General features: G+C 42.3%; 1 protein-coding gene across 1 annotated transcript in view; it reads right to left on the bottom strand.

Moving 5' to 3' along the window:
* The window catches only part of SERINC1 (serine incorporator 1), a gene marked incomplete at its 5' end in the record, with an annotated part of 787,452 nt that overhangs the window by 300,193 nt on the left and 460,780 nt on the right, over positions 1 to 26,479 (bottom strand). Inside the window, 1 exon segment of the mRNA XM_044073769.1 lies at positions 3,800 to 3,941. Coding sequence (XP_043929704.1) covers positions 3,800 to 3,941 — 142 coding nt within the window.

The following is a 26,479-nucleotide window of genomic DNA, read 5'->3' as shown; positions in this document are numbered from 1 at the left end:
GTCACTTTAGAATCTGTGGATTTTGAGGATTTGGAGGACGTGCTAGTACCCTCATGGCTACTCAACACCTCAGAAAAGGAATGCTGTAATAATCCCCTGTCTATAAGCTTCCTCCTTCTCTCCAAGAGGACTCTTGAAGAGAAGGAATGGCAAATACTGCAAGTGTCTTGGAGGGGTTTAGCCCCCAGACAGCAGACACAATGAATGTGTCCCGTCAGTGACAGACATTTTCTGCCCGCAATCTGGGCATTTTTTGAATCTCGATTTAGGATGGGATTTCTCCTTATCATCTGACAAAGTTAAACAAAACAAAACAGTAAACTGCAAAAAGTAAGACAGTAAAGTCCTTACTTACTTTGTAAAGAACCACAAAACAACTAAGCCCAATCCGGGCACTATCTATAACAAATAATTATAGATTACAAATATAGGGCTAAAGAGGCCCACAGAGAAAACCTTGACTATTAGAAAAGACTAATAAGTGTAAATAGGGCTAAAGGCTCACAGAAACCAACTAAGCCAACAGGGCACTAACTATCTAAAATTAGAGATTATATTATCCAATACTAACACACAACTATCTTAGAAAAACAAAAAAAGTTTTTTTTTTTTTTTTATTTTTATAAAACTTCACACAAATGGTCCGAGCTAGCTGGATCACCGAGATCTCTCTTGCCGCGGCAAACTAGATCTGAGGTAATTCCAGCAATGCATTGTGGGATATAGGTTTTGGTCTCGAGCTACTGGCAAACCTTGAGCTTTGTTATCGGCCGTGTCGGAGCTGAGGATTGGCTCCGAACCCATCAGTGAGAATAAACGGCGAGATTTAACAACTTCACATCAGGATGTTAGTGTCTAAAGGGCGGTATGGGTTGATTGTGCAACCATGCACAGCTGTGGATGACAGGGCCAGTAAAAGCTGCTCTGGACAAGCATCAGCAGCATCATTACTACATTTAATGCTGTGTCTGGCAACTTGTGAAGCCCAATGACGTATGGACATTTATTGCTAAGAATTAGTTCCTTATGAATCTTCCACTACATTGTTTATGGAATTGAGGATGGATATCAAACATCTGGGCATTTGGTTTTAACTGATAACCCACCTATCCATATTCATGCTAGCTTTGTCTGAAAGGAAGGCACTAACATTAGTAAGGTGCTTAGAAGGGTTATCAGGAAAGAGACACCACCATGGGGTCTGACACAGGATTTTCTATATGGCCTCTTGGGAGCAAGGGAGTGGGAGTCAGGGGTAGCAGAGGTGATTCAAGAAAGCCTCAAGAGCAGGAGGAACTGGGGAAGGGGTAGAGGTGCCCATTTCCGAGAGGCTGTAGCACCTTTTCTGGATCTCTGTAATCTGCACAGATCCCCAATCAAAATGCTTAATCAAGTTTAATATTGTCTTTCCAAAAGAAACTTCTTCCAGAGAAGAGTCAGGAGAGAGGGAATCTTCATCATTAGGAGAGACTTGGCTAGGGGAACAGTTCTTAAATTACTAGGCCAGGAAATTACCAGAATCGAAATCAGAGGAAAATTAATCCAACCTTTTGATGATGGGAGAAAGGGACTGGGAAGAAAAGGAAGAAGGTTTCAGGACCAAAACTGCCTTGAGCAAACCTTGAGGGGGAAAAAAAAACTCCGTCCATTCCTTCTATGGAAAAGAAGGGGGAGAAGTTATATTTAGTTCTTTGACACCTCTTTTTTTGTCACAATGTCTGCCTGAAACCAAGCATTCTTGTTCAGATCCATGACATACCTCAATAACTTTACTTTGGATTCTCTTCCTTAACTAGTATCTGAGCCCTCCGAGATGACAACTCACAGCTCAGCCTTTTTCTGTGGATTCCTCAGTCATAAGGTTCTTCAATGCCACATAAGACACTAGTGGGGGTCTCAGTAGTGCATTTGAGATGGAATCGGACGTATTGCAGGTTATGAAACATCAGTGGGTATGTCCAAATCAGAAACAGCCTATCGAGTCTCCAACCTGGGTCTTTTAAGCTTTTTCTTAAGCAGTAGAGATATGTCCAGGGAAGTGGGATCCACCATCTTGGAGTGGGTATTTCAGAAGTTGGGTCTCCAGAAAGGTGTTCAGCAAGGACAAATGGGATCACATCATCTTCTGTACAAACGATTGGCAAGTGGAACAGGCCATTTTACTACTGTTCCACTCCTAAACAGAAGAGACACGGGATATGCAAGTCTTTGTATGGGACTTGCCTACAGCACTCGCACTTAGCTCTCCTAGATGACATCCAATATCGGTAAGCAAAACACTTTAGAAAGCCAAAAGATGATTCTTCAATGGGGCATTTATCTGTTTACTTGAAGCAATAGTACCAACAGCCACACTACAATCAGTCCGACAAATAACACAACCTGCATTCACGCTGGCGGAGAGATAAGTCTAGCAAATTATGCTCATATGTCCACCTATATACCCCTAGACTCGCAAGCTGAGGTCACACATTAGACATAAGATCCTGGGAAAGTAAAGCTTTAGCACTCTGGCCAAATGTCAGTGGTGATAACCCACTGATTAAGAATACTGCAACAATTACTTCAATCAGGACATCTTCCCATAAACCAAATGAAAATAAATACTTATACAATTCTCATATGAACTAAACCCAAGAAATAAATTTTTAATAACCAGTTTATCAATGTTTTTAGTAACGACTCTCCTCAATAAATAACAAGTACTTATTAAAATTGTCTTGGAATGAAAAAAGTGTCAACATTCACTGTGAACAGATATTTTTGTGACCTCAGTGACAGAGCACTACATTATTAATAATGCACCAGTCAGTATAAGCGTATGTGGAGACAGACCTTACCTAGTAGGCTCCATTTATAACGTGAACCCAAAAAGGCTGTGCATAAGGGTTCAGCCATAATGCACACTATAGTCACTAACTGACCTAGGCCTTTGTCAACACACAGTCTTCTTTTTTATATACACATACATATATACATATATCTATCTATATATACATATATCTATATCTATACATATATATATATATATATATATATATATATATATATATATATATATATCTATCTATCTATATATATATATATATATATATATATATATATATATATATATATATATATGTTTACTATTAGATTTTCGAAGCAAACTCAGTCGACTGTATGGGTGTCGAACACGGAAGTTCGAAAATGGTAATTATCAAGGACCAAAAGCCAACTTAGGAACGGTTTTAACATGGGTCGAGATAGGTGTTCAGTGTTATTGCTGAACTACAAATCTCTCCCCTATCTCGACCCATGTTAAACTGTTACAAGTACCTCAAATGACACTGAACAGTAAACTGTGTCAATAGACAAAGGAAACATTAAAGTTTGTTTCAAAATAAGCACATTTATAATGCAACACAGCTACACTGAACTGAACAGTTCAGTAAGATCAGAAGGTATTCTGACACAAAACATGCATATACTCACAAAGGGTCGATATTATTTCATTGAACATGCACATCGACGACCCCCACCCCCCGCTAATTATATACACCAACCCAGAGATCGTACTACAGTGGGGAAACAGAAAATTTCCTGATCCCCACCCTAATACAATCTCAATCAGAATGGTTCGATGAATGGCATGTTCGACAAAGTGCCATTTGATGATGTGGAGTTTCGATGAAATAATAGGGACCCACTGACAAAAATTAGGATGCAAACTTTAGAGAAACTTATGAAGGCTATCAGGAGAGTTCTGATACATACATTTTCAATATCTTGACAAGCTTTACAAAATAGTTTTACTCACCTGGAATACAGGACACACAACAAAAACAGAACAAGCCCGATAATTCCTTGTGCATCCCACCACTGGACAACCTGGCCTGGTGCAGGAGTGCTTGTACTATTGTAGCCAATCATGCTTAATAAACTTGGGTTGCATTTCCTGTCTGTGGTTTAATAACAACAATAAAAAAAAGTCAGTAATATGGGTAGAGTACAACTGAATTATGACATGTGCATGACTTTACAGAGATAAACACTAAAAATATTTCAGTTATTCAAAACTAAGTGTGAAAACCTCAAAGAATCCTCTGCAGAGCTACTGACAGTCTAATAAATCTTCAAGATAATTTAAAAAGCAGCATACTGTTATATTTATTCACGCAATGTTGAAACATATTTTGTCCATTCAAAATTTAGACAATTACTTCTTTCCACACGTCGTCTTACTAAAAAGTCTTCATCAAAATTAAATGCTTTTAAATTACATATCAGAAACTAAACTCAACTCATCTCCAGTTCATGCTGCCAATTCAGACCTTCACGTTCATATACTAATTGCTGGTCAGTATGTATGACAGCTAAATTACTGAATACAAATCAAAACAATCTGTGCCTACAAGACTCGCACCCAAAATGTAAATACATGTCAAACATCCAGTAAATGATCAATTTTACTGCTGAAGGAAATCTTCTGATACGATCTGCACAGACACCTTTGGCTTCTGGCCATTGTGGGCTCACAGAGTTTTTCCACCTCAAAAAAATCTTACCCAAGAATGCAGATGTTGTCAGCAGCACAGACTTTAAAGGATGCCTAAAGGGGGGAAGAGTTGTATACACCAACCACTCTAAGCATCAATTGTGGTGTGCAGTGTGACAAAAGGGGATACTGCCAGCACAGCCATTTGGAATTTTGTAAATAATTGTGTGTCATTTGTGAGTATCAACATGATGTATATAAAATGTTTGTGTCACAACTGTAACAGAACTGTATGTTATGTGTACATCAAACTGGTTTCTACAGACGTGCGTTGAAAAGGTATTTTAAAATGTTTTTTTCAGATGCTCAGTCTTGGGTCGGGATTTCTCTCTCCAGGTCGCCAATAAGACTCCCCACTGGCACAGCTATAGAGTTGAGTCCTCAGCCAAGTGTCAAACCCAAGTCCTCAAGCACCTTCTCTGTGAAACCAGTGCTTCGTGTCCCTGCTCCACACAGCACACACACACACAATGGAAAGGCTAACACAGATTTACTAGCTATGCCCCCTTCTGCCCAGACTATAAAGTAGGTACTATCACCAGGTACTCCAAAGACAGTTACTCGGTACCCAATTATACTAAGTGAAATGAATATTAGTACAAATGGTAGTGTTTTGACCAATGCCATGCGGCTTTCAGAAGTAGCCAGAGACTCACCAAACAGATACGAGTACTCTCAAAGGTTAAAATATTCTCTAAAGGACCAGTCGCAATGAAACCTTTAAAGACATTTAATAATAAATAATACAAAAACATGAAAATATTAAATATCTATTTACCATAAACACCAGAATTTCAATCACAGGAAATATTAAAAATAACACAGATGAATAGATTCACACCGATACAGAAAAACAGTACTTAACTAATCTCACTATATTTTCCTGACACATCTAAAGAAATCACTTTTCCCTGGTCATTTACTAGAGCAAGGAAGATGAAGTAGGAGAGGTGCTTCTTTGTCTGGTTCCAAAAACAGAGTGCTCTGAAACGTTAGTCTCATCTAGTATTAAAAACATAATTTCAGTGATGGACTACAGAAAGACATCACATACAACTGGTCATCTGACTTCTGGTCCCCATGCTACACCCTTTCCTAGCAACTGCCCCAGAATCTTGCACGTGTCAATAATACACACACATATGGCTTTAAGATCTGTTGCAGCTTCTGGAGGTCAAACAATAAAAAACACTTCCACTCTTCCTACAGGAGCTAATAAACCATTCTCTGGCACAGACGTTTCATCTCTGGCTGCAGTCAGAACTGTAAGATACACTAAGTAATGTAATTTCTTACTATTTTTCAAAGTTAGTTGGGCTGAAATTAACCTCTTCTCTTCTAGTGTCCTCTGTTAACATACATACATTTCCTCAGTTATCACAGTACAATCTGACCTAAATGTACATTTCTTTTCTGTCCAGTAGGACACACTGTTGATACATTTTTAACACAAGCAAAGTACAGTTGTGTACCTACCATAAATGTAGATGTTCGAGTGTATTCACTGTTGCAGTCATTACACTAGGGTATCCTACTGGCAGGCGACCCGCAGTCGGCCCGAGTTCCAAAGTCTTGGTCCGGCGTTGGTTGCTGTCGCCTCTTCCCTGACGTCAGTGTGCCAGGGGTATAAAAGTTGCAACCAACACCATTTTCTTCAGTTTTTCTTGCCCCAGCTGTCAGGTGCCCCCAGATAGGAAGGCTGGAAAGATAAAAATATGCCATAAAACATGCATATATAACTATAAACATTTCCTTCATCTACAAGCAAATACACCACATAGGTTGTATAGAGTTGAGAAGTACAGAAAAGTCCCAGCAATGAAAAGGGGGATGGTGGGTGGGTAACCTGGACTGCAACAGTGAATACACTCGAACATCTACATTTATGGTAGGTACACAACTGTACTATGTTCATCGTGTTTCACTGTTGCAGTCACACTTGGGTAGAATCCCAAAGCTGAGGTTGGGCGGCTGGGTCTAAATTGGATTTGAAGAGGCTACCAGGCCCTGCAGAACTGCAGTGGCAAAGCCTGCTCTAGATTTAGTGTAGAGAGGTAAGTGGTAGTGCTTGGTGAAAGTGTGCACTGAGTTCCAGTTTGCAGCTTCTAAAATGTCTTTGGTTGGTACTCCTCTGAGAAATGCTGCTGAAGTGGCTGCTGCTCTGGTAGAATGAGGCCTAATGCCCTTAGGCACTGATTTGCCATGTTGCGCACAACAGAAGCGGATGCAGTGTCCTATCCATTTTGAGACTGTCTGCTTTGTAATAGGCTTTCCTTGTGATCCTGCAGCATAGGCTATAAACAGTTGCTCAGTTTTTCTGAAAGCTTTTGTTTTGTCCAAGTAGAATCGTAGCTGTCTGTGTATATCCAAAGCGTGTAGAAGTCTCTCCCCTTTATTCTGGGGATTTGGGTAGAAAGTAGGTAAATGAATGGTTTGGTTTAAGGCCACATTGGAGACCACTTTTGGCATGAATGTTGGGTTTGTCCTAAGAGAAACCCTGTCCAGATAAAAAATTATGAAAGGTTCCACAGCCATTAATGCCTGTAACTCTGAGACTCTTCTTGCTGAAGTTATTGCTAGGAGCAGAGCAGTTTTCCATGATAAGTATTTTAGATCAGCTGTGCTGGCTGGTTCAAAAGGAGGCAGTGTGACTTTTTCTAAAACAAAATTGAGATCCCAAGTTGGTACTGGTGCTCTCCTTGGGGTTCTTATATTTTTTGCCCCTCTGAGGTACTGCCGTAGTAGAGAATGTCAAAAAATAGGAGGTTCTGTATTGTAATGAGCTGAAATGGCAGAGGCATGGATTTTTATAAATGAGAAAGATAGGCCTTTGTCCAGCATCTCAGTTAGGTATTGTAAAATCTGAGGTATATTAGGGACAAGTGGTTCAAGCCCTTGTGCCTGGTTCCAAGCACAGAATCTCTTCCATTTTTCTGCATAAGATTTCCTAGTGCTGGGCCTCCTGGCTTCTAAAATGACATCCATAACAGCTTTAGAGAGAGGTACAGTCTGACTGGCTACATTATCTGCCATGCTGTCAGATTTAAGGTTCTGAGTTGACTGTGCAGAATCTGATTTTTTTGTTGCGTCAGAAGATGAGGAATTTGAGGTAAAAGCCAAGCTAGGCCTTGAGACCAGCTCTTTAGGGATGGGTACCAGTGCTGGCGTGGCCAGTCTGGGGCAATCAGGATCATTTTTGGCCTTTCTTGTCTGACTTTTCGGAGCACCTTGCTAAGAAGAGGCATCGGAGGGAAGGCATAGACTGTCAGGCCTTTCCAGTTGAATGATAGAGCATCCACTTTCCATGCTTGAGAGTGATAGGTTCTAGTGCAGAATTTCTGTATTTGGTAATTGTGAGGGGAGGCAAAAAGATCTATGTCTGGGCATCCCCATTTCCTCGTTATCATGCTGAACACTTGTGGATTTAGTTTCCATTCATGAGGATCCATGAGATTTCTGCTTAGTTAGTCTGCCAGTGTACTTTTTGTTCCTGGCAGGAATTGTGCCTGCAGATGTACTTGATAGGTCAGTGCTGTGTTCCACAAAGTCATGGCTTGCCTGCATAGGGGGTAGGAATGTGTGCCCCCTTGCTTGTTTATGTACCACATAACTGTGGTATTGTCCGTCTTTATTAATAGTTATCCTGGATGTAGTAGGTCCTTGAAAGCTGTCAGTGTGTTCTGTACAGCTAGCACCTCTTTTTGATTGATGTGAAGATGCATTTGTTCCTTGGGCCACATGCCGTGAATACATTTTCCTGCCATATGTGCCCCCCAGGCATAATCCGATGCATCCGTTGTTATTGTCTGCCTGGCTGTGGGTAAGGTGAAAGGCTGTCCCTTGTTGTGGTGACAGGCCTGGGACCACCATCAAAACTCCTGTTGTAGGCAGGGAATTAAAGTTATGATTGTCTCCAGGCTGTGACAATGCTGAGTCCAAACACTTTTTAGATACCATTGTAGTTTCCTTATATGCAGTTTTGCATATGGAATTAGTAGAATGCAGGATGCCATGAAGCCCAGGGCCTGCAGAATTTTTCTTGCAGGGAGCTGGGTCTTTGTTGTCATCATTTGAAAATAATGAATCAGTTGCCTTTGTTTGTCTGGCGTGAGATAAGCCATCTGGGCAGTAGTATTTAAACTTGCACCCAGGAATATTATCTCTTGAGAGGGCACTAGTTTTGATTTCTTTTCATTTACTGTGTACCCTAGGCAAATTAGTAATCTTTTTACAAACGTCAGATGCTTTAGAAGAACGTCCTTGCTCTCTGATTGAATAAGGCAGTCGTCCAAGTAGGGATATATTTGAATTCCTTTTTGTCTGCAAAATGCAATTACTGGTGCCAGGCATTTTGTGAAGACCCTGGGCGCAGTAGATAAGCCAAAGGGCAGTGCAGAGAATTGGTAATGCATTGAGCCTGCTATGAATCTGAGGTAACTTCTGCACGACTGTCTGATTGGGACATGCAGGTATGCCTCCTTGAGGTCCAAAGTAACTAGCCAGGCCTTCTTGCCCAGCATGGGCAGAAGTTGCTGTAGTGTTAACATTTTGAATTTTGGAACATTCAGGAAAGTATTTAGGGTTGACAGGTCCAGTATTGGTCTCCAGGCTTTGTCCTTTCTGGGTACTAAGAAAAGTCTTGAGTAAAACCCTTGTCCCTGTTCTTGATGTGGAACTCTTTGAATAGCTTCCACGTCCATAAGAGCAGCAATCTGTTTTTGCGCCTCTGCCCATTGGTTTTGTGGCAGGTCTGGCATACTTTTTGATTTTGGAAGCATGTGGAAGTGGAACCTGTAACCCTGAGAAACAATATTCAGCACCCATTGGTCCTGGGTGATCATGTGCAAATTATTTGTGAAAAGTGCTAGCTTTCCCCCTAGGGTGCTGTCAAAAGGTTACTGCTTGGCATTTGTAGAGGGAAGTCATTGGGACTGTTTCCTATAAGGTTGTGATTTGTCTCCCCCTCCTTTGGGGGCTGAAGCACCCCATTGTTTAGGTCTGTAGGAGCCTTGGGGCTGAGATCGGCCTCTTGGGCGTCTGTATCTGCCTCTTTGTGGCCTGTGTATCTGCCTCTTTGTGGCCTGTCTGACACTGGAAAGGACCAATTTTTTGAAGGCCAGTTTCTGCTAAATCTAGGAGGTTGAACCTTTAAGAAATCCTTCACTGTCTGCATTGATTTTGCTTTATCCTCAATTTTCTTTAACACCTCTTCTGCCTTAACACCAAACAAAGTATCATACTGTAGTGGAGCATCCAATAATTTTACTTTAACATGGTCAGGTAAACTTTGTTCATTCAACCAAGCATGCCTTCGAATAACAGAGCCTGTAACTGCGGCTCTACAAGAAGCCTCTAATGAATCAAAACCACACTGCAGAGTATGCTTTCCCACTTGTTCAACTGCATGCAATAAATACTTTCTGAATTTGAAACCATTTTCTGCTTTAACAATGACATGAGGTACTGTTGATATTTAAGCATGTGAAACTGGCAATTTAAAGCCCTTACAGCTAAAGTAGTAGAAGTGTAAACTTTTCCCCCCATCTGTCCAGAGCTCTGGAATCCCTATCCGAGGGGACAGGATTTTTAGCAGTGGAAGCCTTAACCCCTTTAGGACCCTGAGAAATTGTTTCTGGGTCTGCTGTGGGGTTTTTGTAAAGAAATTTATGAGAGTCAGGGACCCTGTAGTACCTGTCTGGCTTGACTGGTGCAGGGGGTAAAGAATCAGGAGACAGACTGGATTCAGAGAAAACATCATCAATATGAAGCACAGGGGGGGATAGCCAGGGGCCTGTGCTGAGGCAATAAAAGGAAGTCTCTGAGCCTTTTCTTGGATTCTGAATAATCCTGGCTCTCCCAATGGAAATGCTCCCTCATGGTGTGCAGGGTTTCCCCAAAAGAATAATCCTCAGGTGGAGAGGCTGAAGGTACAGACTCTTCTGCATCAGAGTCCTCATAGGGAGGGAGAGAATATCCCTGATCAGAAGAGGAATCAGAGGAAATGGAAACCTGGTCAGAGGAATCATAGTCAGTGTCTTGCCTAGGCCTTTTGTCAGGAGGGGGATGGGAACCCCTGATTAAAGTAATTAGGTCTTCGGCCATTTTAAGCATCTGTTTCTTTGGCATGGATGACTGTTCTGGAGAATGCTGTACTTGTTTCCTTGTCTTTAATGGAGTTTTTGACTTTGCCTTGGCTGCTGTAGTGGGCTTAATTGTAAGCTGTGCAGGTCTGAAAACACCCTCAGAAGCCGATGCCTACTCAGCGGATCCAGACCCATCTGAGGGAATAGTTTCCGTAGGCTCAGTACCTTGAGTTTCCACAGGCCTCGGTGTCTCCATGTGGCTGTCAGTTACGGCCTGTGGCTCTGAGGTAGCGGGTCTCAGGAGCTGCAAAAGCGCCTCACTGAGAACCGGCGACTGGCCTTGAAGAGGCTTTGTCGTCGGTTTTGGACCTCGGATGCCTGTCCTTCTTTGTCTTTGCGTTTTTTATAAATTCCGGTCGTCGGCTGCTCCGACGGCATTATTTAATTAAACCTTCGGCCAAAATAATGTAAATCAAAATCAAACCGACATTTAATAGTGCGTTTATTGAATCTAGCACAAAACCGACAACTGGTAACGTCGTGGTCAGGGCCTAGGCAAGGAATACAGTAAGAGTGAAAGTCCTTTTGAGGTATTTGCTTCCCACAAGAAATACAATTATTAACTTTTACTGACATCGGTCTGGAGCAATAAAAAGTTTCCCCAACAGGGTACTTAGCTTTATTGAAGACTTCGGTTCTGAAACTCAATTTCGAAAATCTCAGGAGTCGGCCGACCGGGACTTGCGAACTGCTTTTGCTTTGGGCACTGCACGGCAAGAAAGACTGAAGAAAATGGCGTCGGTTGCAACTTTTATACCCCTGGCGCACTGACGTCAGGGAAGAGGCGACAGCAACCGACACCAGACCAAGACTTTGGAACTCGGGTCGCCTGCCAGCAGGATAACTCTAGTGTAATGACTGCAACAGTGAAACACAATGAATATCTTTACAAATACATTTTCAACACAAGCATCTGTACAAATCAGTCTGATATACAAATGACAGAATTCCGGCTAGCTAGAAAAGCAGCAAGTTACTTAGAAATAAATGGAATTTGTGGGAACATGCTTATTGTTCACGAGGAGGAGTGAGGTTGTATAATGATGTTTAAATAATTGAGAAAAAAGCATGCCTGTAAAAGAGAAATTCTGCCTAAGGACTACCATTCACAATGCCTTTTTTCTGGAGAACTGCAATGAATTTTCACAAGTGTTGTGCCACATTTAATAAGAATGCTTGCTCCATCAGGCCAAGAACTGTAACTACTATTAAGAACATAAACATCTCTTGACACTGTGCAGCCCCCTTCCCCTATAGGAGAACCCTCAACCAGTCATTTTAAACTCAAGTGCCCAATTCCAAAAGATTTGCTCTTGGTATAAGGGACGTACTCCACTGAATGCCAAAAAGGCTGGCTTACAGACACTCCTTACACAGGAGTTAAGTCTCTTACACCAAGAGCAAGCCATTTTGAATTGGGGCAAAGGTATCGCCTAAAAAAAAATAAATAAATAAAGATTAAGTAAAATACAAACTCCAAACACTGTACCTAAAAATGTTAGTAGGCAAGGAGCACAAGGCCATAGTTACCAAATCAAGAATGTTTAATCAATGTTAAGCACTTTCACAACTGCTTCATCAGACCATAACATATAAAAACAATTAAAGCATTTATAAGAAAAACAATTAATTAACCAATCAATTCTTGCCTCAATACAATATTAAATAAAAGGCATATACACAACACTAAAACCGGTCATAGAACAAAGCACAATTAAAATACAAATATAAAAAATATATACAATAAATATATACACTTATACACAAATACAAATATGTACAGCTTATACTATATATAACAGAATACTATACCATATAGCTCCTAAGTCCTCGCCGCTTCAAAATAGGTTTCAAGGGGATCTTCTCATGGAGTTCACTCCCCTGGTCTGCTCTCAACCTAATCAACCATCTAACTTCTCTTGTTTTGGTAAAATACTAAGTGGTGTCCTATCTATAACTAAAAATTGCAACACATGTTGTGGACCAGTGTTAACATGCTTTGAGAGGGCATTATTCATAGAGGCTTGACATATATTATACAGGTGCTCCCTAATCCCATCTTTCAAAGCTCTGTTTTGCATACAAAGGATGCATGACAGAGCAGACAATGAGCTAAATAAACTATGTGAGTTTTTGAACATGTCCCACCTATCTTAAAAAAAAATCTACAACCAAAGTCTGGATGCTCAAAAAATCCATTGCTATCAAGATAACCACAGTAATTACAATTACCACAGGGTACTGTCACATTACCTATGTCAGTCATAGGAACTTTATAATTATCTGGATAACATAAAAGCCTTCTCAGATGTTTCTTGTTTTTATAAGTAAAGTGTGGATTATCACCAATGATCATTGTAATATTGGGGTCAGTGGTTAAAATAGCCCAATGTCCATTAATAATCTCTATCACCTTCCTAGTATCTGTAGTATAAAATAACGGTAGACACATCTCATATGTACCAGTTTGAGGTGGTACTTCATTCAAATGACTTACTTGTTCTGAAGAGTAGGGTCTAGCTGATCCATTCCTCAGAGGGACAACAGAATGTAAAATATTGTCCACTTCAGTTTCTTTATATCCTCTAATAAGTAGTCTATCTTTAAGACTATGTAACTCAGAGGTAAAATCTACATCAGACGCATTCAATCTCGACACCCTCATACCCTGTCCTTTGACTATGTTCTTAAACTCATAGGGAGGGTGCATACTACGCCTATGTAGTAAGGTGTTCTTATAGCATGGTTTTCCGAAGATCCCAGTATCCAATAGGCCATCCGTCCCTCTACTTAACAGAACATTCAAAAACTCAATGTGTGTTTCAGAAAAAAGTGAAAACTTAAGAAACGGAGTAGATCGATTGAGACTCTCATGAAACCTAACCAATTCATCTGCATCTCCTGTCCAAATAAAAAACAAGTCATCCACAAATCAACGGTAAAATGGAACATACTGTCAAAACCAATGGGTGGACCAACATACATTCTTCCTCCCATGTAGCCATGACCATACTGGCATAGCTGTTGGCACTAGATGTGCCCATAGCTATGCCATCTCTCCGTCTGTAATATACTCCAAACACAAATATGTTGCTTTCAAGTAGAAATTTTCATACAGAAACTCTTCTTCTTTCGGCTTTTCCCGGTTAGGGATCACCACAGGGGATCACCTGTCCACTCATGTTTGGCAGTGGAGTTTTACGGTGTCAAGTTGCCAGCCCGGCACCCAACCTTCCACGGAAGGCACACTCACGCCTTGGCCCAATTTAGAGTATCCAATCCACCTATAGCATTTCTTTAGGGCTCATATCCTCCACACCGGGACACAATGCTTAACATAAGTGATACCAATATTGTCCGGTATCATCGTAAACAAGGATTTTATATCCATTGTTACCAGACAGTACTTCAGGTCCAAGGGTTATGTCTTAGTAAAATCATAATGATTAGTCAACAAATGCTTGGAATCCTTTAACACCAATTCATTCTAGTCTACAACAGGTTGCAAGTACTTTTCAGCAAATATGGGGAACAGTTCACTACTCCAGTTTCGACCAGCTACACCTTGCTGGCTAGGCTTACTTAGGCCCTTGGGCCGATAGCCTAGTACCTACCTATGAACCTATAATAGGGCGTAAAGTTAGTCTATGACTATTCTTATGAAAATTTGGGAGACCATGGATGACTGGAATTATTAAATACTTGTACAAATCAAAGGTGATCATCTTATTAATTATTAATTAAACAATTATTCAAAGCATTACATATTTTAATTCTTATCAAATTGATGTCACCCTTACTAATCACAATACAATGTTCTGGGTCATTCAGCATCTCTCTCATAGTTTCAAAATAATAGGACTTAGCTGTTGTGGTCTCATTTTGTAACATAACTAATGCTGACCTTTCATTTGATGTAAGGTTATCAATACATCTACTCTTATTATCATTAAAAATCTGGTGTATATCATGTTCAACTAACTTACCAAATGCCTCTAGTATGGGATGAGTGATGGGCATATATACACTTTGTCAGGAAAAAAATGTTTCTGGGGCCTGGGCTTTTGGGTAGGCTCATCAGAAAAACATGCATAGGAGCCTACTTACCTTTAAAAGACTAAGTAGTCTACGCAAAAAAGTAGTCTTACTGGGATAGTTCCTATGAAACTTGAGAATAGGTGAGACAGCAATCTGCTTCAAATCTTTCATGACCTTACCTTGATCCTGTAAGGTCTTGAAAAGGTCAGCTACAGTAGGACCAAACAAATTTTGGTTATCCAAAGGAGCATCCAAAACAGTTTGCTTTGATATCTGGCAAGGCCCAAATGTGAAGCCAGGAATAGTGTCTCATCACACATCATGGGGCAGCAGTCCAAGATGATGTATTTGTTGAATCACAGCTGCATCTGTTAGAGTGACAGGCACAGAGAAATAGAACTGAGTGAGGAGAGAATTCGAGCCTTGCCTTCAGAGTCAGACATATGAAAAATAAGCTTCCCAATGTAGGAAAAATACAAGACAGGATGTACCTTGTCGCAGGAGTCTGGTAACTGATGGCCCTAAAGGCTACAGTAGCCAAAGTGTATACCTTTTAACCAATCCTCTCCATGGCTCTACTGTCCGTACCCGAGGGCAGAAGCTTGGAAGAAGGCAAAGCCTAGAAGGCTTATCAGCAGATACAGAAATCACTGCAGGATCAGAGGAAGTGCACTTATACAACAACCTACAGGCATCTGGCAAATCACAGAATCTATCAGGCTTCTTAGGAGCTGAAAGCCAAGAAACTGGTGTCATTACTGCAGCAGACAAGGTATCCAACAAAGCAGCCAACACAGGAGGGGAAAGATAAAGGTTTAGGAGAGTCCATTTGTAACAACTCAATACCTTTTCCTGATGTCTGATACTTGGAAGCAAGCCCTTCTGAAGTGCTTCATCATATGCAGGGACTGTGTCACCAACGGAAAGCTCCTCCAAAGGAGAATCAGGATGGACATTCCTCCTCATCACACCCACAGTCTAAATGTGAAGGCAACAGAGAGAAATAGGCTAAGGAGCCAACCTCAGAGTCAAAATAATCATCCGAAGACTTGATCCTTAGTCCTCTTGGGAGTAGAGGGACGAAGGAGGTGCTAGAAATGAAACCCCCTGAGGAGGCTTCAATGCCATAAAGGAACTGAAAAAGCTTTGAGTGAAGTCCTGTCATTCCCCTTGCGAATCCCTGGGAGCAGGCACCACATGCTTAGTTTTCTACCTTTTCTTCACCGGGACGTCCGCTCTGACAAAACATGGAAGTTTGGACCCCTGCATGTCCCAAACACCTCTTCGTAAACAAGGACATGCAAGAAGCAGTTTCCATGCTGGCCTGTGGATAACGGCAGACTCTGGCCTAGACTTCTTGGCCGCCTTCTTGAGCAGTAGCTGTACCTCAGAACAAGTGGGTTCTGCTATGATATCTTGGACCAAAAGCTTGAGACATCGATTCGTAAGGTAAACGGAAAGTGAAGAAAAGCAGTTAAGCAAAGTCTTGGGAACAAAAGCCTGAAAGACACTGAGTGTGGCCGTGGGATGCACCTAAGCAAAACAGCTACCTATCGTGGCAGTCTTTATTGGGAATCTGTATCCCTCATGGGCATTTCCCTTTCTTGGATTACATGTAACCTAGTGAATAATATAAGAAAAAAGAAAATGAAAACCCAAACGGGATATTTATCTGAAAAACAACAGCTCAGTATAACCAACAAAGTGAAGGCTATTCAGACAGATATATGATAACAGTGTGCACACTTGGCAGCAACAGAAGCTCTGAGATGGAAGTACATGCACGTCACCTTTATACCCTACGCTTGCATGTGGAAAGTACATCTGATGTACGATGCTCCCTAGACAATAAAGACTTTGGTATACTTTAGGCTATCATTGGAAGGAGATCCCAGAGGTAATGAATACTGCAACAGTGACATGGAAGGACATCTAAAGAGACTAGAAATATTTTACTGCTTGTACTCTATTTTACTATACAGAGCTTCCAGCTTCTGAGTTTTTATCCAAGGGGATTTGGTAACCTATAGTCATTAATTTCTGCACCCAGAAGCCCAATGTTATTGATTGCCAGGCCAAGCGGTGCAGAGAAAAACGTTCCCCGACTGCCTCCAGATGAAAGCAATCAGGCCGCTCCTCAGGAGCACTGATGGGGCTGACCAGAGAAGAAATCTCTGGAGTCCTGGTTTCGCAGACCCCCCCCTCTGCCCCGAAAGGGGAGTCTCCCAGATGAGTTCCCCCCTCTGCCCTGGGGAGATTCCTCACCATGCATGTCGCAGAAAAGTCCTTGGGATTTCTTGAACCACATTTTTCCACCCCTCTGTTTCCTGGAGTATGATCGTTGAGGGGCTGAAAAATGTATGCCCATGGCAGATAGGGTCTTTCCATCTTTCTCACATCTGGCTAATGTGTCCATAACTTTTGGGCCAAACAAGGAGGATTCATCAACAGGAGCATTGATGAAGGAGGACTTGAAGGGATCTGCAAAGTCTCAGTCGCATCCAAGCGTGACATCTCATGACAATGCCTGAAGAGGCAGCTCTGGCTGCTCCCTCAGTTGCGTGTGTTATCAACTGCATGGAGGAGCTGGAGAGTTGAACGCGTTAGCTGTTTGTGTGGGATTGTCTGGGTTAGAGTCTTGTGGGTCGGGTGTGGATAGAAGATTATTAATGCTGGTCCAGAATTTTTTAGGTTCCTTGTTGGATGCTTGTTGTAGATGAAGGTAGTAGTTCTTTTTGTCTGTCAGGATGGCTTTTTTTGTACTATTTCTACATTCTCTAAAGATATGACGGGCAGCCAGGTTCTTAGTGGTACGCCATTTTGCACAGGATTTGTTTTGGATAATGATTTTTTGTCTAGTATTGTTGGTCAGCCAGGGGGCTGGTTTGGCTTTGGTTCTGATAGTACGTATTGGTGCGTGCTGGTCAAGAATAGCAAAGAATGTGGAATTGAAGTACTGTACTGCATCATTAAGAGGAAGAAATTTTAGAGACCACCGGTTACATTGTCTCAGTTCTGTCAGAAAGGATTCTGAGTTAAATTGCTTTTTAGAACGTAATGTTCTGACTGTTTGGAAAAATTAGATTGGTTTTATGCCTAATAATATATGTTAAAGAGTGGTCACTTAGATCGTCTGGAAGGGAGCCAGTTTTATAGGTTTGTTGGGGGGTATTAGTAAGTATCCAGTCTAAAGTGGTATCCTTGTTATTGATTTTATTAGTTCTGGTTGGGCAGGTAATTAGTTGTGAGAGGCCATGTAGGTTTATGTGGGAGGTGGGTTTTGAGTTCTTACAGGAATTCCAATTAATATTTAGGTCACCTAAGATTAATGTAAGTGAGAAATTTGAGGCAATGTCAAGGCTGGACCCTGAGACAAGTTCCTTAGGATTGGGTACCAGTGCTGGCATGGCCTGTCTGGGGTAATCAGCATCATTTTTGGCTTCTCTTGTCTGACCTTTAGGAGTACCTTGGGGAGGAGAGGCAGTGGAGGAAAAGCATATACGGTTAGGTTTTTCCAGCTGAAGGATAAGGCAACCACTTTCCATGCTTGCTTGTGATAAGTCCTTGTGCAGAATCTCTGTAGTTGGCAGTTGTGAGGGGAGGCAAACAGATGTCTGGGCATCCCCATTTCCTTATCATGCTGAAGACTTCTGGAGCCAGTTTCCACTTGTGGGGATCCATGAGGTTTCTGCTTAGTTCGTCTGTCAGAGTATTTCTCTTTCCTGGCAGGAATTGTGCTTGCAGGTGAACTTGATAAGTCAATGCTGTGTCCCACAAAGTCATGGCTTGTCTGCAGAGGGGGTAGGAATGAGTGCCTCCCTGCTTGTTTATGTACCACATGACTGTAGTATTGTCTGCCTTTATCAGTAGTTGTCCTGGATGAAGTTCATAGGTTCATAGGTTCATACTAGGCTATCTGCCCAAGGGCATTTATAAGCCTAGCCCATAGTTATGTGGCTTTCGCCACCCCTTTAGTTTGAATAAAAACTATGCCTATTATTTTGCTGTGCCTCTGTCAAGCAGTGACACTGAAGTAATCCCTGGGGTATATCTGCGATCTCCCATCCATTGGTCAAGATTCCTCTTGAACAAGGCCAGTGAGGTGCTCTGCCTCACATGTACCGGGATTTTGTTCCACAGCATAGGGAGTCTCTGGGTGATGAATCTGTCCCTCCAGCACATTCTATTTATAACCGTGTCAAAGTTTAAGTCTCCTGCCCTTGTGGTTCTGAGGGATCTAGATTTTTTGAGGTGAAGCATATTCATCAAATCTGGGTTTGACATGGCCTTATATGTCAGGCACAGGTCACCTCTGAGCAAGTGGTATGAGACTGAATAGAGCTGGAGTTCTTTCAGTCGGGCAGCATAAGACATATTTTTGAGACCCTTTATCCTTTTGGTGAGGAACTTTTGGGGCCTTTCAAGCTGCAGCAGGTGTCTGGTCAGATACATTCCGAACGGGGCATTGCACTCAATCATAGGTCTGAGTGATGAGTACAGGGGGACGATGACCTCCCTTGATCTAGATGTGAATCCCTTCATGATCAGGTGGGCAATATAGAAGGTTTTCCTAACTACTTTAGCAACATGAGTGTCAAACGAAAGGCTACTGTCAACCTGGGTCCCCAGATCCCTGATGACTTCTTCTGTGCTCAGTGGATTGCCACCTATATGGTAGCTAGGGGTAACCTTGTTTTTCCCGAAGGGTATGACTATACATTTCTTGGCGTTTAACTTTAGGCCATGGCTCTGGCACCAGTTATCCGTTTCTGTGAGGCCATCCTGAAGGATATCTGTGTCAGATGTGTTTTCGACTATGGCGCCAGTTTGCAGTCATCTGCAAACTTTGTCAGCCATAACCCTCCTGTGTTAGCTTGTACTTCAGAAAAGTAGATGCCGAACAAGAGTGGACCCAGGACTGAGCCCTGTGAGACACCACTTGTGACAGGCTTTGAGTCTGACATAGCTCCAGCAACTCTGACCCTGTGGGTTCTGTCACTTAGCCAGTTTGCAACCCATCTTGTGATGTATGGGTTTACATTCAAGCTGATGAGTTTTTCGTGATACCTGAGTGGGGTATTGTGTCGAAGGCCTTTGCCAGGTCGAGGTAGGCTGTATGGACTGCCTTTCCCTCATCAATGGCCTTGGTGACTGTCTCGAAAAAGTCGACCAAGTTTAAGAGGCAGGATCTGCCTTTGACAAAGCCAAACTGGGTTGGATCCAAAGTCTGCAAGTTCCCTATGTCTTTATTTATGAGTTCCATTATGATCCTCTCCATGGCTTTGCAGATAAGGCTTGTCAAGCTAATGGGACGGTAATTTCCAGGGTCGGTGTAGGCACCGCCCTTATGAAGTGGGACCACAGTTGCCGTGCGCCACTCCTTGGGTACTATCCTGAGGTGAGGCTAAGATTAAACAGCTGTCCTAACTGCGGGTTTAATTCTTCAATGAGTTCGTGGAGCACACAGCCGGGGACACCATCCGGTCCCATGGATGCTGTGTTTTTTGCCTTGGAGAGAGCAGTTCTCACCTGGGCGTTGGAGATGTTTGGGGGGCTACAATCCTCTGGTATGGATATCTCTCCTTTTGGGGAGCAGGGGGGGGGGGAGTTTGCACTGAACCTGTCAGCCAGTATGTTGGCAATGTGTGTAGGTTCAGTAATCTTCACATCATTTTGAACTAATTCTGAGCATATCTGGGAGTTTCCTCCTAGGTTTCTAACATAGCTAAAGAAGGCCTTATGATTGTCTTTTGAGTCCTTGGCGATTTTTCTCTCAAAATTTGCCTTGGATGATTTTATGAGAGCTCTTAGTTTTACTTATAATGATCAAAGGTGTCTTACCTTTCAAGGATTTTGCTCTATCTTGTAGTAGCTTCCTCTTTTGTTGTAGAGCTTGTTTATGGCTGGGGTCCACCAGACTGGACGCTTGCCTTTGGTACAAAGAGTCTTAGTTTTGTTTGGGATTGCCTGATCCATGCAGTCCTGTAGGTGCTGGTAGAAGGCATTTGTAAGTGATTTAGCGGTTTGAGTAATGTTTACCACTGACTCAGGGGCCTTAAAGGAGACCACACTAGTTTTTAGAAGTGTGAAGTCGGCTTTTGAGAAGTTTTTCACTGTGGTCTTTTTTATTTCAGGTGGGGGCGGGATGAGGATCTCCAGCGAGATTAGTTTATGATCTGATCTCACCAGTGAGGGGTATACTTCTGGTGTTGAACATTGTGATCCCATGTTCGTGATGATGAGATCAAGTATGTTTTCTCCTCTTGTGGGGATGGTGACTAGTTGTTCCACTGCATTTGAGTTTATGAACTCCAGGAATCTTTGGGTTAGAGTGTTTGGGCTTGAGTAGTGTTCCCAGTCTATATTAGGGTAGTTGAAGTCACCTAGTATGATGGTGTTTGGAGATACATTTATCCCCTCCAATGTTTTCAGGAAGGCCATGTGAGGTTCCTGAGTTTGAAAGGGTGGCCTGTAACATGCTACAAATTGCAGAGCAGTCTTGCCTATGGTTAATTGCACCTGGATGGTCTCCGATGCATCGTGCGTTGCCACCAACCTTGAGGTGTGGGTGTCCTTTATGAATATGGACACCCCCCCTCCTTTCTTGGTGTTGTCCGGATTTTGGGGCCGGAACGCATGATATGAGGTGAAACCTGTTAGTGCTGGGGTGCTCTCAGGAGCCTTGAACCAGGTTTCTGTCACAGCACAGACATCGATGTTCTCCATATTGAGAAGGGCCTCGAGTGCGTGCATCTTGAGATTGAGACTTCTGGCATTGAGCAGCATTACCCTTAGTTTTTTTCCTTTTTGGTGTTCTAGGGTGGTAGGTTTAGAATTTGAGCCTTGCCTAAAAAAGGCACTATGGGGTGGCAAGAGCCTTTGCCAATATCCGGAAGCCCAGGGGTGACAGGTGCAAGCCGTCCCTTGCGAAGCAGCGTGGCTTGTCCAGCATGTCATCCCAGGCAGACAGACATTGGATCCCCTTTGAATGACACCAGAATTTAAGCCAATTATTAAAGCTGATCATCTTATCACTGTATTGTGGCATAATTCTAGGTGAAGGTAGGATACTGCTCAAGGTCAGGGTCATACCTGCCTGGGCTACATAATCAGTGAGCTCCTCGATGTCCCTTTTCATGTAGTCCAAGGAGGTACGTCTCAGGTCGTTGACACCAGCGTGGACAATGACTGAGTCATACTTGTACCTGCTGTTGAGAGACCTGAGTGCTTGCGTTATGTGGTGGATTCTAGCGCCCGATAGGCAGCTTATTGTGACCTTCTCCTTACTCAGTCTGGTGAGCGGGATGTCAGTGTGTCTGACTATGGAGTCACCAATGACAAGTGTGTCTGGCATTGTGTTTGGCCTTAAGGGCTGTGACTGTTTGACACTCTGACTGTGTGGTCTATGTGTTGCATGTGTTGGGTCCTGAGGTGGTAGTTGTTTGGGTGTCTGCTTTGGTGGCCTCTGCTGTTTTGGTAAACTTTTGATCAGAGCCTCCGAGTATGTCTTTGTGTGAGTATGTGTATGATTTGAAGTTGTGATGGTACTATGTGTGACTGGGTATGTATTGTGTGTGGTTACCTTCTCCTCCTGTCTGGTCTTGCCAGTCCTATGTTGAGAGAGCTCAGCCTCCAGTTTGGCCGTATAGTTGCATCTCTCGCATGTATTTGTGTTTTGTGGGAGAAGGAGAGGATTGTCTGTGTACATGAGGCAATTGTAACATTGCCTCAATATTCCCAGGTTCACCAGTTGAGCAGGAGAGGACACTAGCAACTGATCCCTCGCCATACTAGAAGTAGTAGATAAAAAGACTTTCAAAGGACTCCGGGGGAAGTGGGTTTTAGGCTGGTGGGATACTATCTATAATAAGAGTGATTTATCAAGGTGCAAGTACTGTAGGAGTAAGTGCTAGGCTTTACAGATAGAGAATAGTCTACTTGGGAATCAAGTAGAGATGAACTTTTCAGTTATAGGATACGCTGGTTAGATCAGCAGTACAGCTCAAGTAAGGTAGTTTTAAGGGAAAATCTGAAGAGTGGAATTTAGATGGCCCGAATACTTTAACCGTCGCTGCTCTTGTGTGCAACAGTGGCAACTCCGCGCTAATGCGCGTTTAGCGTGTTTTATATCAGGGGGCTGAAAAAAGCTAGGAACTGGCCCAAAACGACCAATAGACTACAAGTTACTGGCTGAAACCTCACAAAACTGGACCAACAGGCAGCTCAATGCTTCCCACTCCCACTGGTAAGCAAGGGAACTTCCTCTCTTCCAAATTAGGCAAAGAATCAGTAACAGGAACTATAAAACAAAGTCCAGGGATCAGCAACTCAAACTGGAATACTCTAGCTCAGTAAGGCGGGAAAAACAAGAGATATTTTTTTTTTTTTTTTTTTTTCCAGAAACAAGGAGAAACTTGAAAGCTGTCAGGGCATTCTGAACAGCTAGCATCTCTTTTAGATTGATATGAAGATGCATCTGGCTTGCGAGCCATGTGCCCTAAATACATTTTCCTGCCATGTGGGCTCCCCAGGCATAATCATCCGTTGTTAGTGTCTGCCTGGCTGTGGGTAAAGTGAATGGCTGTCCCTTGTTGTGGTGACAAGCCTGTACCCACCATTGTTTAGGCCTGTAATGAGCCTTGGGGCTGGGATCTGCCTCTGGGGCATTTGTATCTGCCTCTTTGTGGCCTGTCTGACACTGGAAAGGACCAATTCTTTGTAGGCCAGTTCCTGCTAAATCTGGGTGGCTGCACCTGTAAGAAATCCTTAACTGTCTGCATAGTTTTCACTTTGTCATCCATTTTATTCAACACTTCTTCTGCTTTAACACTAAACAAAGTATCATGCTGTAATGGAGCATCTAATAATTTTGCTTTAACGTGATCAGGCAGATTCTGTTCCTTTAACCAAGCATGCCGCCTAATTACAGAACTTGTAACAGCTGCCCTGCAAGAGGCCTCCAGAGAATCAAACCCACATTGCAAAGTATGCTTTCCCACTTGTTCAGTTGCATGCAATAAATCCTGCATTTCCTTGTTTTCTGCACATTCAGAATTTAGAAGAAACATTCAACTACTGATAGCCTTAACCAGCTTCAATTTCACCAGCTTACAATAGCTCAAAAGACCCTGTATCAACCTAGCAACACTCCTATTCTCTAGCCTCATCACACCTTATAACAATCTCAAAAATCTACGTTCCTCAAACAAACTGCCGATTAATACTACTAAATCCAACAATTCAGCAGGTGACTCATTCTCCAACTCTGTAGGAAAATTATGGAATCAACTTCCTTCCGATATCACAGCTCAAACCTCTCTTTTTCTTTTTAAAAAAAGAACTAAAACCATATCTCAATAATCACTGGCTATGCACCTGTACTAACCCTGACTAATTCTCTCCCCCCCACCCCACTCACTCTTCTCACCCTTCCTTCATTTACTACCTATTACAAATTAACAACATATCCTATAGTACACAAATTTTATGTATATATGTAAGCAAAAGTTATCTCTGTACCTTAAAGAACTGGATTACTATTCTACAGTATTTGTTAAAACTTTTGTATTAGCTTATATTTTTTTGATTTTTTTTGACAACACTGTATAACTTCTATTCTTTTAGCATCTATTTACTCTGTACAAATATGTGGAGCTTTTCTCCCCGGGCCTCTACTGGAAATGGACATGTATCCAGTTAGACTAGCCCAGTCAACAAATGTAAAATGTAAATGTAGTATACTTTAACCTACTTAGTATACTACCCTTCTAAGACCTGTTTCTAGTAAGAGTAGGTTATAATTGAAAAAAAAAAAGAGAGAAAAAAACCTTTTAATTCTTCTATTTTTTATATTCTTTTAAGAATTTCTTTAGCTAACATGTTATGCTAAAATTATTGCTGTATAAAACTGCTTTTATGGTATGATTATTGCTGTTTAAAACTGTTTTGATGTTATTCTCTATTAAATTGTATGTTTTTTCCTTGGAGCTTTTCTCCCCGGGCCTCTACTGAAAATGGACATATATCCAGTTAGACTAGCCCGGTCAACAAATGTAAAATAAATAAAATAAAATAAATTTGTTAACATTTTCTGTTTAAGCAGTGACATTAAGTACTGCTGATATTTAAGCATATGAAATTGACAATTTAAAGCCCTCACAGCCAAGGTAGCAGAAGTGTAAACCTTTCCCCCCCCATCTGTCCAGTGCCCTTGAACCCCTATCAGAGGGGATAGGGTTTTTTGCAGTGGGAGCCTTGACCCCTTTGGGACCCTGAGAAATAGTTTCTGGGTCAGTAGCAGGGTTTTTATAAAGAAATTTATGTGAATTTGGAACCCTGTAGTATCTGTCTGGCTTAACAAGTGCAGGGGGTAAAGAGTCAAGAGACAGGCCGGACTCTGAAAATACAGAGACAATGTCTAAAACAGGAGGGATAGCAAAAGGCCTGTGCCGAGGTAGTAAATGAACGTCTCTGAGCCTCTTCTTAGATTCTGAGTAGTCTTGGCTCTCCCAGAGGAAGTGCTCCCTCATGGTATGCAGAGTTTCCCCAAAAGAATAGTCCTCGGGAGGGGAGTCTGAAGGGATAGATTCTTTAGCATCGGATTCCTCATAGGGAGGAAGAGAGTATTCCTGTTCAGAAGAAGAGTCAGAGGAAATGGAAACCTGATCTGAAGATTCATATTCTGTCTCTTGCCTAGGCCTCTTATCAGGAGGGGGATGGGAACCCCTGATCAAAGTAATTAGGTCTTTGGCCATTTTGAGCATCTGTTTCTTAGGCATGGAGGCCTGTCCATGGGATTGCTGTACTTGTTTCTTTGTCTTTAATGATGTTTTAGTCTTTGCCTTTGAAGCTGTAGTCTGTTTTATATATAACTGTGTAGGCCTGAAAACACCCTCAGAAGCCGATGCCTGCTTAGCGGCTCCGGACCCATCTGAGGGAATATTTTCCAAGTGTCCAATACCTTGAGTTTTCAGAGGCCTATTCTGCTCCACGTGGGGCCTGTGGTTCTGAGGTAGCGGGCGTCAGGGGCTGCGAAAGCGCCTCACTGAGAACCGGCGACTGGCTTAGAAGCCGCCTCGTCATCAGTTTTGAACCTCGGATGCCTGTCCTTTTCCTTGCGTTTCTTGTGAATTGTGGTAGTTGGATGGCTATCCGACGACATTGTGCAATTAAATCTTCGGCCAAAGTAATGAAATGGAAAATCGTTCCGATGCTTAATAGTGCGTTGGTTAAATCTAGCACAAAACCTACAATTAGCAACGTCGTGATCAGGGCCTAGGCAAGGAATACAATAAGAATGGAAGTCCTTATGAGGTATTTGCTTCCCACAAGAAATACAATTCACTTTTTCTGACATCGGTCTGGAGCAAGAAAAAAAGTTTCCCCAACTGGGTACTTAGCTTTAAATGAAGACTTCGGATCTGAAATTCGAACACGAAAATCTCAGGAGTCAGCCAACCGGCACTTGCGAACTGCTTCTGCTTCGGGCACCGCGCGGCAAAAAAGACCGAAGAAAATGGCGTCGGCTGCATCTTTTATACCCCTGGCACACTGACGTCAGGGAAGAGGTGACAGCAACCGACGCCGGACCAAAACTTTGAAATTCAGGCCGACTGCGGGTAGCCTGCCAGCAGGATAACCCAAGAGTAATGACTGCAACAGTGAAACACGATGAACATCTGGCAGTTTAAGGCCCTAATGGCCAAAATTGCAAAAGTGTATACTTTCTTACCCCATCTATCCAGCGCCCTGGAGTCTCTAT

Source organism: Protopterus annectens, chromosome 1.part1 (genome assembly GCF_019279795.1).
Source record: "Protopterus annectens isolate FY-2018-M chromosome 1.part1, PAN1.0, whole genome shotgun sequence".
Lineage (NCBI taxonomy): Eukaryota > Metazoa > Chordata > Ceratodontiformes > Protopteridae > Protopterus > Protopterus annectens.
The sequence above is the reverse complement of the archived record's forward strand: the minus strand, read 5'-3'. Positions and strand labels throughout refer to the sequence as shown.